Source organism: Ranitomeya imitator, chromosome 4 (assembly GCF_032444005.1).
Source record: "Ranitomeya imitator isolate aRanImi1 chromosome 4, aRanImi1.pri, whole genome shotgun sequence".
NCBI classification, from domain to species: Eukaryota; Metazoa; Chordata; class Amphibia; order Anura; family Dendrobatidae; genus Ranitomeya; species Ranitomeya imitator.
Genome location: NC_091285.1, coordinates 332,310,901 through 332,323,188, shown reverse-complemented (window position 1 = coordinate 332,323,188; position 12,288 = coordinate 332,310,901). Strand labels below are relative to the sequence as shown.

At 41.6% G+C, this 12,288-nt stretch overlaps 1 protein-coding gene across 1 annotated transcript in view; it reads left to right on the top strand.

Annotated features, from left to right (window-relative positions):
• The window catches only part of MOV10L1 (Mov10 like RNA helicase 1), a 317,167-nt gene that overhangs the window by 265,329 nt on the left and 39,550 nt on the right, over positions 1–12,288 (top strand). The window contains exons 17-20 of the mRNA XM_069764946.1: positions 3,510–3,656; positions 8,487–8,608; positions 10,655–10,754; positions 10,836–11,000. Coding sequence (XP_069621047.1) covers positions 3,510–3,656; positions 8,487–8,608; positions 10,655–10,754; positions 10,836–11,000 — 534 coding nt within the window. The remainder of the gene's footprint in view (positions 1–3,509; positions 3,657–8,486; positions 8,609–10,654; positions 10,755–10,835; positions 11,001–12,288) is intronic.

Below are 12,288 nucleotides of genomic sequence, written 5' to 3'. Positions count from 1 at the left end.
ACATCAAAGGTTAGAGATGTAAGGGCAATTCACAACCACAAAATGATCGTTATAGTTTAGTTGGTCATAACCTTTTTTCCATATCAAGAGTGAGCAATATAAATACTTATGGACATCTTAGGGATTAAACGTTTTAAAATGCATTTAATTCTTTTCCAGACGTTGCGTAGTTGCAAGTTTTTCGGGAGCATACATTATTGACATTACTTTATTTTGCATTCCTTCTCTCCCAAACACCATGCTACAATGCTGTTTCATAGGACTCACTAGATCGTGGTTTTTTAGGAGTTGCTTTCAGCTGCTGCTCAGCCAGTGTCCCTACTCTAATTATAAAAGCGTATGGGAATTCCTCTTGCTAGGTCACTTACTGGGCTGTGTTGCTGTTTCAATAAAATAAATGTTTTATCAGGAGGAGATTATCACTGCAGGACTAAGTGTCTTGTGCCTATTAGTCCAGCCACACCCCACTCCACCACTGATTAGCAGCTTTCTGACAATGTACAGTGTACTAAAAAAGCTGCCAATCATTGGTGTGTAGGGTTATAGAGGGCTCAGCATTCAGAGCACTTTTAGATGCACAGAATAGATTTTATCACAACTGCTGCACTCTATAAACTGCATTACTGGGATCAGAGTCTGTCTCTGTGTCTCTACGTTATGCTGCTCTCAGATTACGTAGCCAAAACCTGCTGACAGATTTGATTTAAGATAAGTGATAAATAATGATGAGCTCTGTATAACCTCGTTTGCCCATTGATTGACAGCTCTGTCTAAACTGTGCATAGGCAGAAAACTGGCAGTTAGTGGTGGGAATGGGAATAGCTAAAGCTTAACCCCTTCATGACCCCAGCTTTTTTCATTTTTCGCTCCCCTCATATCCAGAGCCATAACTTTTTTTTATGGCCATGTGAGGGCTAATTTTTTGCGGGACGAGTTGTACAACGAACTCATTGGTTTTAGCATGTCTTGGGCTAGAAAACGGGAAAAAAAATTCCAAGTGCGGTGAAATTGCAAAAAAAAAAAGTCATTACAAGTTCATAGACACCAAACATGTCTAGGTTATTTTTTTTATCTAAGTGGTAAAAAAAATTCCAAACTTTGCTAAAAAAAAAAAATGCGCCAAAGTGTTTAAAAAAAAAATTCCAAACTTTGCTAAAAAAAAATATTGCACCATTTTCAGATACCCTCAGCGTCTCCATTTTTGTGTTCTGGGGTCGGGGGATGGCTTATTTTTTACGTGCCGAGCTGATGTTTTTAATCATACCACATTTGTGCAGATACGTTCTTTTGATTGTCCATTATTGCATTCTAATGCAATGTCGCGGCGACCAAAAAAACGTAATTGTGGCGTTTGAATTTTTTCTTGCTATGCTGTTTAGCGATCACGTTAATTCTTTTTTTTTAGTGATAGATCGTGCGATTCTGAACATGTGTATATTTGATTTTTTTATTGTTTGATTTTGAATTAGGCGAAAGGGGGGGGTGATTTAAACTTTTATAATTTTTTCATATTTTTTAAAAACTTATTTTTTTACTTTTACCATGCTTCAATAGCCTCCATGGGAGGCTAGAAGCTGGCATAGCCTGATCGGCTCTGCTACATAGCAGCGAAGCTCAGATTGCTCCTATGTAGTAGAATTACAGGCTTGCTATGAGTGCCAACCACAGGGTGGCGCTGATATCAATCCGGGATCAACAACCATAGAGGTCTCCGACCTTTGGTTGTTATGCCGACACATCGCTGACCCCCGATCACATGACGGGGTCAACGATGCGCTCATTTTTGGCCTGATGGCCGGAAGCGCTAGTTAAATGGCGCTGTCAGCATTTGACAGCGACATTTAACTAGTTAATAGTGGCGGTGGATCGCGATTCCACCTGCCACTATTGCGGGCACATGTCAGCTGTACAAAACAGCCGACATGTCCCGGCTTTGATGCTGGCTTACCGCCGGAGCCCACATAAAAACAGGGGATCTGACCTCGGACGTACTGTCCCGTCTGAGGTCAGAAAGGGGTTAAAGATATCAAGGACTATATTACAGAAAATTATCACTGAGATGTCTAGTAGAGCTGCAGCAACTACAGCAAGAAGCCCAGTAAGTGATACATCGTTGAAATCTGGATTTCTGTCCTTACTCAATACAGCTGTAAGATGTTTTTGAAAAAACCTATTGACAGTGGAAGACCATTAGTCTATGTTTCCATGGGGTGTATTGGCAGTGCTTTGGACGCAGAGGAAATTCTGCGGAATCACCGCATCGTATTCGTAGACTGAGTTATTTATCTTGCGGAGACAGAGCGTCTCTGCAAGATAAATACGAGTCATTACTTTTGGATCGCCCCTCGTAGACATGCTGTGGTCTGGAAAGACGCTCCACATGTCCGGATACGCAGGGCCGCCGGATCCGGCCCTGACCACATAGAGGAGATGGGATTTCATAAAATCCCCTCCACTATGCTGTAACATACAAATACTGAACAAATACGCCCCGTGGAAACATACCCTTCTTGACACAAGTAGGAGATTTTGTCATGAATCATAAATACTGTAGTTTGAGTGACATTTAGCTCATGCAAGATAGAAGAATCCCAATCAGAGCGTACAGCATTGTGTATACGTGGATGTTGCAGGGTTCCACAAAAATGACGGTAAACGGAGTTGCAGTTAACAATGAAGAACAAGAACAATGGAAACCTATCCACACTAGCATAGATTGCTCAGTGCATATTATTTACTTTGGTCTTCCTGTGTAAACAGGCATTCAAACGGACGCTGATTGGTAATTGTCAGTGGTATTGGGGCACTGGTCGGTCTATGTAAACGGACCCTTATTCAGCTCCCTACCAGTCAACACAGTAGCTTCCTGTATCTTCTAGGGCTAAATTAAAATCTGATTTCTCTCTTCTGCATGAATGTCAGGGTATGTTCACACGTCAGGATTTTTGACGCGTTTTTGACGCATTTTTTGTGCGTTTTTTCCCAAATGCATAGAATTGCGGGAAAAACGCAGAAAATCCACAAAAATAATGAACATGCTCATTTGTTTACCGCGATGCGTTTTTTTCGCGGAAAAAACGCATCCATGTGCACAAAACATGCAGAATGCATTCTAAATGATAGAATGCATAATGTATGCGTTTTTAATGAGTTTTTATAGCATTTTTAGCACGAAAAAACCTGAACGTGTGCACATGGCCTCACAATTATTCATTACACCTTTATCCTTGACTAACCTATAGACTGACCTGCTTACCCACTTGTCTCTTCCTAAACTTTGATGCTATATATTTTACTTATGCCTGTGTTCATATAAAAACTATCTGGGTGACAGGTTTATGCAGTTTTATCAATGCTGCACCACTGTATGGCACAAATGTCTAGTCCACAGGACAAAATCACTATGTAAATAAGTTATAAATAGTTATCGTTCCGATTTCCAATAACTGTACATTAAAGTTCATTCATTTAGCTCCTTCAAGTAAATTCCATACTAATTTTTACTACAGATACATTACGCTTTGCCAGACAGTCGCATTTTGGTTTGTGCCCCATCTAACAGCGCTGCTGATCTTGTGTGTCTCCGTCTCCATGAAAGTGGCCAACTAGAACGTGGTAGCATGGTCAGAGTAAATGCTTCCAGCCGTCAAGAAGAGGTAACACAAGAAATAATGCTTGTTTATTTTGTTTTGCTCATCTAGAAACATCAGTAAATTTAAGATACAATAAAGTTTTCCAGCTTAAATCAGGAGAAGGTTACCAAGCTGAAATCATACACTGCAGCTTGTTTACTCCAGTGCTTCATTGGGGGACACAGAAACCATGGGTTATTCTGCTGCCACCTGGAGGCTGACACTAATAATACGTCTTAAATGAAAATTGGCACCTCCCCAGCAGACTATACCTCACCTGCTAGTATCAGACCTCGTCAGTTTTGTTTAATGTCATTTGGAGGCAACATGGGTCTGAGTCTTAGACCAGTCTTAAACTTGACACAAATCTCAAGGCAAGGTATACATAAAGAATGAATCAATCCGAGAAGTATATCACAAAAGGCAAAATTTCACAGTCATACCTACTATGTATACCAATATGGACAGAATAGCGGACAACTCGTTAATATATAAGCAAAAAAGAAGAATATGACTATTTGGGCATGAGTTTGGTATTATTCATCCCATATCCTCTCTTCGGAAATGCAGGACAGAGTACCTTGATGCAGTCAGTGATCAGAGATTTGTGTGGTCCTTTTGTGGCGTCTCTTTTTGTGGTGTACCAGTGTCAGTCCTTGGCCATGCACTTGGTTTCCCTCTTTTAAGCCCCGCATATCTCCTAGTTGGTTTTTTTTTTGTGTCCCTTTCCACTGTCCCCATTGTTTGATCCCCTCCTCTCCTTTTGAAGTTTCGAGTTTTCCCATAGATCGAGGATGGAGGTGGTGGGAGTACCTTTCCCTGATGTCCAGGATGCCTGCGGCTTTTTGGGTGAAGGTAGAGGTCTTGTATGATGGTGGTGGACTGTTTGTCACATTAGGTATTCAGTCTCATAGCCTGTGTATGCTCAGGCTACATATGGTATGGACGATATCAAACTTGGGTGTGGCCTTGTGCTATTAGTGTGGTTGACAGTCCCTGCCCACTGGTCAATCAGCAGGGCCGGCATGTGTTTGTCTGCTGGCCAATCAGTGTGCATACACATCCAGCCAATCAGTGTGGCTTTTATGCCCTGCCTACTGGCCAATCAACAGGGCCGCCATGTGCCCGATCTGAGCGTGGGTGATTAAGCTACTTGCTGATGCCTCCGCCCCTTCTACCACCACTGGCTCCACCCATTCTTCTGCTGTCTCCGCCCCATCACCTTCTTAAGATATCCGCAGCGCCATTTTGGGTGTGGCCAACTACTGTTCAGTCCACAGTTCAGAAGACTCTTAATCCTAGTCAGACAAATCTAATAAGAAAGGTTAAGGATCAAGGGCCTTAAAGGTCCCTTTCTGTCATTTAACTTAGCACCTTTTTCACAGGCGAGAAGCTATGAACAGCGCTTGTATGGCAATATCTTCCTTTTTAATTTTTGCATACCTCTAATGAGCTATGGTAGACTCTCGAGAGTTAGGTTCTCTGCCTTGGTGATCCTGGTCCAGCAGAAGTTAACTTGTAGGACATGGGTCAGGACTGTCTGTCCTGGCGGGGTGAAATCACGACCACTGTATCGCCACTTTTGATTTCAGTCGCCCTTTGTTCCTTCTCCTTTGCGCCGATCAGATAGATCCCTCCATTTCAACTTTCTAGTGATTTTTATCCTCTCTAGTGAGCTCTTTCCTGTCTCTCTACTTCTACAGACAGAGTAGTGTAGCGTTCGGCTCCCTCCTTTCACCTTAGTGGAATTCTCCACCTTTCATTTTAATGAGGAGATTGCTCTCCTTCCCTTTAGGTACTCCGTGAGAGGTTTCCCACATAATCTGACGTAGTTAGACTTGTGCCGCTTTGTCTCTCACAGCGCCATTCGAATGTCTTGTGGGTTCTCGCTGTAGGGTCTGGCAGAGGTTCGACCGCCTCCAGGTTGACTATTGCTCGCTGGATTCGATCACCCATTATCGAGGCTTGTAAGGCAAAGGCCAGTGCTCCCCCATTCAGGGCGCACTCTGCAGGCTGCAAGAGCTTCCTGGGCTGCTCTTCACCAAGCATCAGTTCTGCAACTATGAAAGGCATCTACTTGGTCATCGGTACATACTTTTTCTAAGTTATACAGGGTCCAAACCTTTGCTTCTGCAGATGCAAGCCTTGGCAGAAACATTCTGCAGGCAGCAGTTGTCCAGGCGGTAGCTTGAGCGAAGTAGGGAAAGCTCTGTCGCAACAGTATACTTGGTTTTCATTTCTACCCCATTGACAGCTTTAGGGCATCACATGGTTTCTGGGTCCTTCCAATAAAGCAGCCGAGAAATGAAAGGTTTTTGGTGCTGTTTTTATGTCTGGGAATAATTGGAGTTTTTCTTCTTTTATACTTTAATTTATTTTGCGTCTTTTACTGCTTTATCACTAAACTGAGGAGGCCTGATCCTAGCAGGTGGGGTATAGTCTGCTGGGCAAAGGCCAATTTTCAGTTAAGATGTATTATTAGTGTCAGCCTCTAGCTGGCAACAGACTAACCCATGGTTTCTGTGTATCTTTAATGAAGACTACGAGTAAGATTTTATGGTGAATAACAAAACTCTGCAATTTTTTTTTTCTGGTGTTTTTCTCCATGCATTTCTTCTAATGTTTTAGAAGTTGTACAAAGCAGCCTCTAGAGAAAATGTCACAAAATAAAAAGACAACAAAAATGATTGTTGAAAAAAAATTATATTTGTGTGTATATATAACACATACGCTTGAAAACATTGTCATTTTTTACTACACATGAAAAGGTGAGGTTGTGAAGGAAGTATAACAAAGATGAATAATCCTCGACATCCCTACTACTAAGGGTTCTGATTTCACTTGCTTATGAATAGCATAGCTTGTCATACTTACAATAAAGGGTGTGAAATATGTAATTTAACTAATATGTACAGTACTTAGTGGGGTGGTCTGAAACTTAACGGTGAATTTAATATTAATGTCTAACTAGTTAACATAAAAATTAGCAAGTTTTCTAATGGACTTGAATTAAAAATTTATTTTTGGTGCCTGTGCACTTAAACTTGCTATATGTGTTCTTTATTTTCTTCGGATGACATTTTTTTGAGTCTCTGTGTGTGCCCTAGGGACATCTTCCGGGGGCTAGTGCTGCGGTCACTACAACAGCTGCAGTTGCCAACCTGAATGGGAGGCCATAAGAGATGTCCTTTTCAGTGGTTGGGCTAGTCTCTGCTGTAGTGAGCATGCGCCAGTTATCATGTTTGATGCTTGCGTAGTGTGCGCTCCCTTCTTGCAGCTTTATTACTTCTAATGCGCACTAAAAGTTTTCTTCCCTGCCCTCTGTAAAGAGAAATGACAAGCCAGGAAAAGGGCAGACACTTACCGGCTCGTCACTTCTCTTTATACATGGCAGTGAATCACCCAGCTAGTGCGCATTTGAAAACAATAAAGCGGCAAGCAGGGGGCACACACTAAGCATGCATCTGAGTTGACAACTGGCGCATGCTCAATTTTTCAGAAACTAGCCCTGCTCTTGGAAAGGACATCTTTGATAATGTCAAATTCATTGTGGTGACAGCAACTTTGGCAATGACTGCAGTGCCAGCCCCCGATGACGTCCTGTTTTAGAGTCCCCAATGCATGCTGGGAAACTCAAACCGGTCATCATCGGAAGTGAGAAAAAAAAACACACAGGAAGTTGTTAGTTTATTAAATGAAATACGGTAATTAGACATTAATATTAACTTCACTCTTTAGTTTCGGTCAACCCCTATGAACATTTTTCCGTTACCTTTCATTTTTTTTCTTTTAAAGTTCATATGTTTTACAAGTGCAAAATAAAGCAAACTTTTATTTAGTTTTCATTAAAAATATCTGAAGGTTTTTCTGCTGCAGTCCCTCACCTAGGTGGCAGTTTTGCTAAATCTGACACATTCATTAGACCTTTGCTCTTCCTCTCCCTTCTCTCAGCATTAGACCTTGTTCACACTTCTGCATTTGTTAAGTGGTTTACAAGGGAGAAAAGCTCAGTGTAGCTGTGTTAGTATTTAAGAGCATGAATTACGTGGCAGAACAGACCCACAAGAGAAAAGCCAAGAGAAAGGTTTTAAGTATTGTCTGTGGGTGGTGTGGAAATAAAGTAGTAATCTTTTTTTCATGCCAAATGTGTCCATAGCCCTTAAAGGGAACCTGTCACCCCCAAAATCGAAGGTGAGCTAAGCCCTCCGGCATCAGGGGCTTATCTACAGCATTCTGTAATGCTGTAGATAAGCCCCGATGTATCCTGAAGGATGAGAAAAAGAGGTTAGATTATACTCATCTGGGCGGGCGGTCAGATCCGATGGGCGTCGCGGTCCGGTCCAGGGCCTCCTATCTTACGATGACGTCCTCTTCTTGTCTTCACGCCGCAGCTGCGGCGCAGGCATACTTTGTTTGCCCTGTTGAGGGCAGAGCAAAGTACTGCAGTGCGCAGGCGCCGGGAAAGGTCAGAGAGGCCTGCGCACTGCAGTACTTTTCTCTGCCCTCAACAAGGCAAAGTACGCCTGCGTCGGAGCTTGAAGACAAGAAGAGGACGTCATTGTAAGAAGATGGGAGGCCCTGGACCCGCGACGCCTATCGGACCGGACCTCAGCGGGACCGCCCCAGTGTGCGAATAATCTAACCTCTTTTTCTCATCTTTCAGGATACATCGGGGCTTATCTACAGCATTACAGAATGCTGTAGATAAGCCCCTGATGCAGGTGAGCTTAGCTCACCTTTGATTTTGGTGGTGACAGGTTCCCTTTAACTCAATGGGCTTCTGTATGTTACATACAGTATTACATTCCAGGTACTGTGAAGAAACTTGTCACTTTTCTTCCCTAATGTTTCTAGACAATCAATGACATAGTAAAGCCATACTGTGGACCTGGAGAAGATGTTCAGAAGGCCTCTCGCTTTCGTATTATTATTTCTACATGCAGCAGTGCTGGAATGTTCTACCAAATAGGTTTAAGGTTAGATAAACTGAACTTGGTTACTATGTCCAAAAGATGGTGAAATTGGGCAAAAATGTCAACCTCTCTTTTTGTGTGTGTAAATCAGTGTTCCCCAAACTCCAGTCCTCACGGTCCCCCACACATCATGTTTTTTGGGTTCTCTTAGTATTGCTAAGGTGATGAAATTGTTATTAAGGCATCAGAAACTGCTGCAGGTTCTCACCTGTGCAATACCTAAGGAAAGCCTGGAAACCTGATGTGTTGGGGGCCATGAGGACTGGAGTTGGGAAACACTGGTGTAAACATTCAAGCTGTACACCCAAAAGTAGTTACATGGGCAAAACACAGTAGGTTCTGCCTGCGTTTGAAGAGGTCCTAGATACTTGTTTCAGGGTATTGTATGCCTGGATATTTGAATGAACAGAAGAAATCAATGTCATGGTGTTTGTGCCTTAAAATATATGCGCATGCACAGCATGTGTGGGAGCTAGATCCTCGAAATGTAGATGGCTCTCCACAAATATCCAGAAGAAAGACGAGGCGTCACATCCAACTGGTGAAAAAGTGTAAAGGATCCTTCATTCGCTACATTTCTGTGCTGTTTATGGAGCCTTTACATTCGGTACAAGATTATTTACAAACCATTATGTGGTTCAGATAGAGAGTAATATAATGTGCATAAGTGTTGACTACCATAGCTACCTCTGCCACAGACATACAATGCGTCATGACTTCAAACTATTTGCCATGACTGGAATGAACCCCTTCCTGACCTATGACAAAAATATGTCGTGGTCGGGTGCCTGTTCTTACACCATGACATGTGTTTTAGTCAGTCTGACTTAATGGGTGCTATCAATACACAGACAAGATCAGAGGCAGGAGCAGAGCTGTAACTCATTGCTGTTTTGCTGCAACTGCCAATACCAAGGCTTTTTTTTTTCTTTTGGGAGACATTGGGCTTTAATTTTATCACTTTTATATTCCTTCCTCTTTTTTTACGACCTCAAAGGACCACTATAAAACATTTTTAAAATGCATTTCCCTTTTATGTAGAAATTAATTATATATATTGGCCTTGTTTTTTGACAAATGGGGCAGGACTAAAAACAGCAATTCAGTAATGTGTTTTTTTTCCATTTAATGTACACAATTTCCCCCTGTTTCATCTAAAATGATGTTTTGGAGGAAGGGCGGATTTTAACATTATTTATTTTTATTGCTTATTTTCCCTGTAACTGGGGCTGGTATATTGGCAATTCACCTCCTGTCTGCATAACAGAGATGACTGTGTTTTCTAGGAACCAGCAGCTCCATTTTCCTCTCTACACCCAGTGATCACATGATTGCTGGGTCTGGAGAAGGGAGCACTGGCAGTGCTGTCTAATCTGTATACAGAAACGCTGGTTCAGCTTCTATACACAGCGATCAGATTAAATGTTGTCCTTCTTTGTGGGGAGTCAGCCGTCTTTACCCCCACAACTGTACAATCTCCTGTAAGCTGCCTTTTAGAACATCAGCGCAAAGTAAAGTGTCAACCACCTGGACATTTAAAGTCTGTCGATTTGTTCAGGAGTAGTTAACTAAAGGGTTTTTTTTTTGTTCTTTGTGTTGCCTTGCACTTTTCAGTATGTGGAAAGAAAAAGATATTGGGTGCAATAAAACATTATTATATTCAGTGTGTATCTTCTACAGTGTTGACTAGTAAGCTTCTTATTAGGGCAGATCTATTCTAGTGCAGCTATGATTAGTAACACCAGCTTACCTACAGAGCCTGATGAAAGTCTGAAAACCTGCCTTCATTCTCCCCCCAGACTTATGCTTTTCTTTATGTCACTTACCCATGGTTCATACTGTCATATGCTTATTTGATGGGCTGCGGTGCTTTTGCACTAGTCTAGAAGGCAGTCTTGAGATGATGTTTCCTTCAGGAAGGAGCAAATCATTTTTAAGAGGGATCCTGAGGATTTATGTTCTTTGGCTTTATTGCCTACATATAGTTTTAACTGTTTACAAAGAAATGCAAAAAGTGTAACTGAATGCTGTCATCTTAAATCATGACAGAGTTGGACACTTCACTCATGTAATAGTTGATGAAGCTGGACAAGCCACTGAGCCGGAGTGTCTCATACCTCTGGGTTTAGTATCGGAAGTCACTGGTCAGGTAGGAGGACTTAAAAAAAAAACAACTGTAGTACTATTATATAAGAGATTTAGTTTTTACAAATAACCTCTACTGTTACAGATCATTCTTGCAGGAGATCCTATGCAGCTTGGACCAGTGATAAAGTCTAAAATTGCTTTGGCACATGGGCTTAGTATATCATTGCTTGAAAGGCTCATGGCCCTTCCAATCTACTTAAGGGATGAAGAAACATATGGAGCTTGTGGAAACTACAACCCTTTGTTGGTATGTAATATTCAAGCTTACAGAATACCTGCCAGAAAAAAAACAACAAGGCACTGATAAATAAGTGTATAGCGCCCCCCAGAGTCAGAAAATCATGGTTTGTGTCGGTTTTTACAACTCCCCTGTCATTGAATAATGGTGATCACAAAAAAAAAAGTCAGATTTTCCATTCATTTCTCTCTCCTCTGATATGATCTAGCATATCAGAGGAGAGAGAAATGGTACCTCTCCCCCAGATCCTCCTGCTCCGTCCCCCCGCCTTCTACGTCATCTTCCTGGAAGAAAATGGTGGGCACGTGCGCTCGCCAAGATCTGCCAGCTGGTACCCAGCAACAATAAGGGATTTTTCCTATTGGTTAGTTTTGATCATTGTGATAGACCCTATCACAGTGATCAAAATAAATGAAATAGTAAGTCAAACCCCCCTTTGTCACCCTCTTAGTTAGATAAAAATAATGAAATAAAAAAATAGTATTTTCTCCGTTCTTTGCAGTTGGGGTTAGAGACATGATGTGGGAGACATGTGGGAAATTTTATTTATTAACTATTTTGTGTAACATCACTGATTTAAGGGCACAAAAATTAAAAGTTTGTAGATTGCAACATTTTAAACAATGTTGCCAAATTTCCTTTTTTTTTCATAAATAAACGCAAGTCTTTTTGAATAAATTTCACCACTAACATGAAGTACAATATGTCAGAAAAAACATTCTCAGAAGCGGGAGGATACGTTGAAGCGTTCCAGAGTTATAACCTCATAAAGTGACAGTGGTCATTAAAAGTTGGCCTGGTCATTAAGGTGAAAATTGTCTCTGTCACTAAGGGGTTATAACTGTCTGGGGGGGGAGGTGGAGAAGTTAAAGACAGATACAGACATTCTGCTGCAATTTCAGTAGAACTTTGAGCATCCATTGTCACTTCCAGAAAAATCTGTACTCACTGAAGACAAATTTTACAAGTAAATTGACAATTCTGAGAACAAAAGATAAGTCCAAGAGGAGAAAGCTGTGATTTTATATAATAAGAAAGTGTGTGTTTATATACAGTCGGTGAAATTGTTCCAGAAAATTAAGTATTTCTTTCTCGCTTCATTGGGGGACACAGGTAACCATGGGCGTATGCTGCTGTCGCTAGGAGGCTGACACTATGCAAATAAAGAAAAATAACTCCTCCTCGGCAGTATACACCCTCCTACAGGTACCAAGCAACTCCGTTTTTGCTTAGTGTCTGTAGGAGGCGGACCTGGATCTAACACCAGATCCGCATTTATTTTTCTTTCAGGGATTGT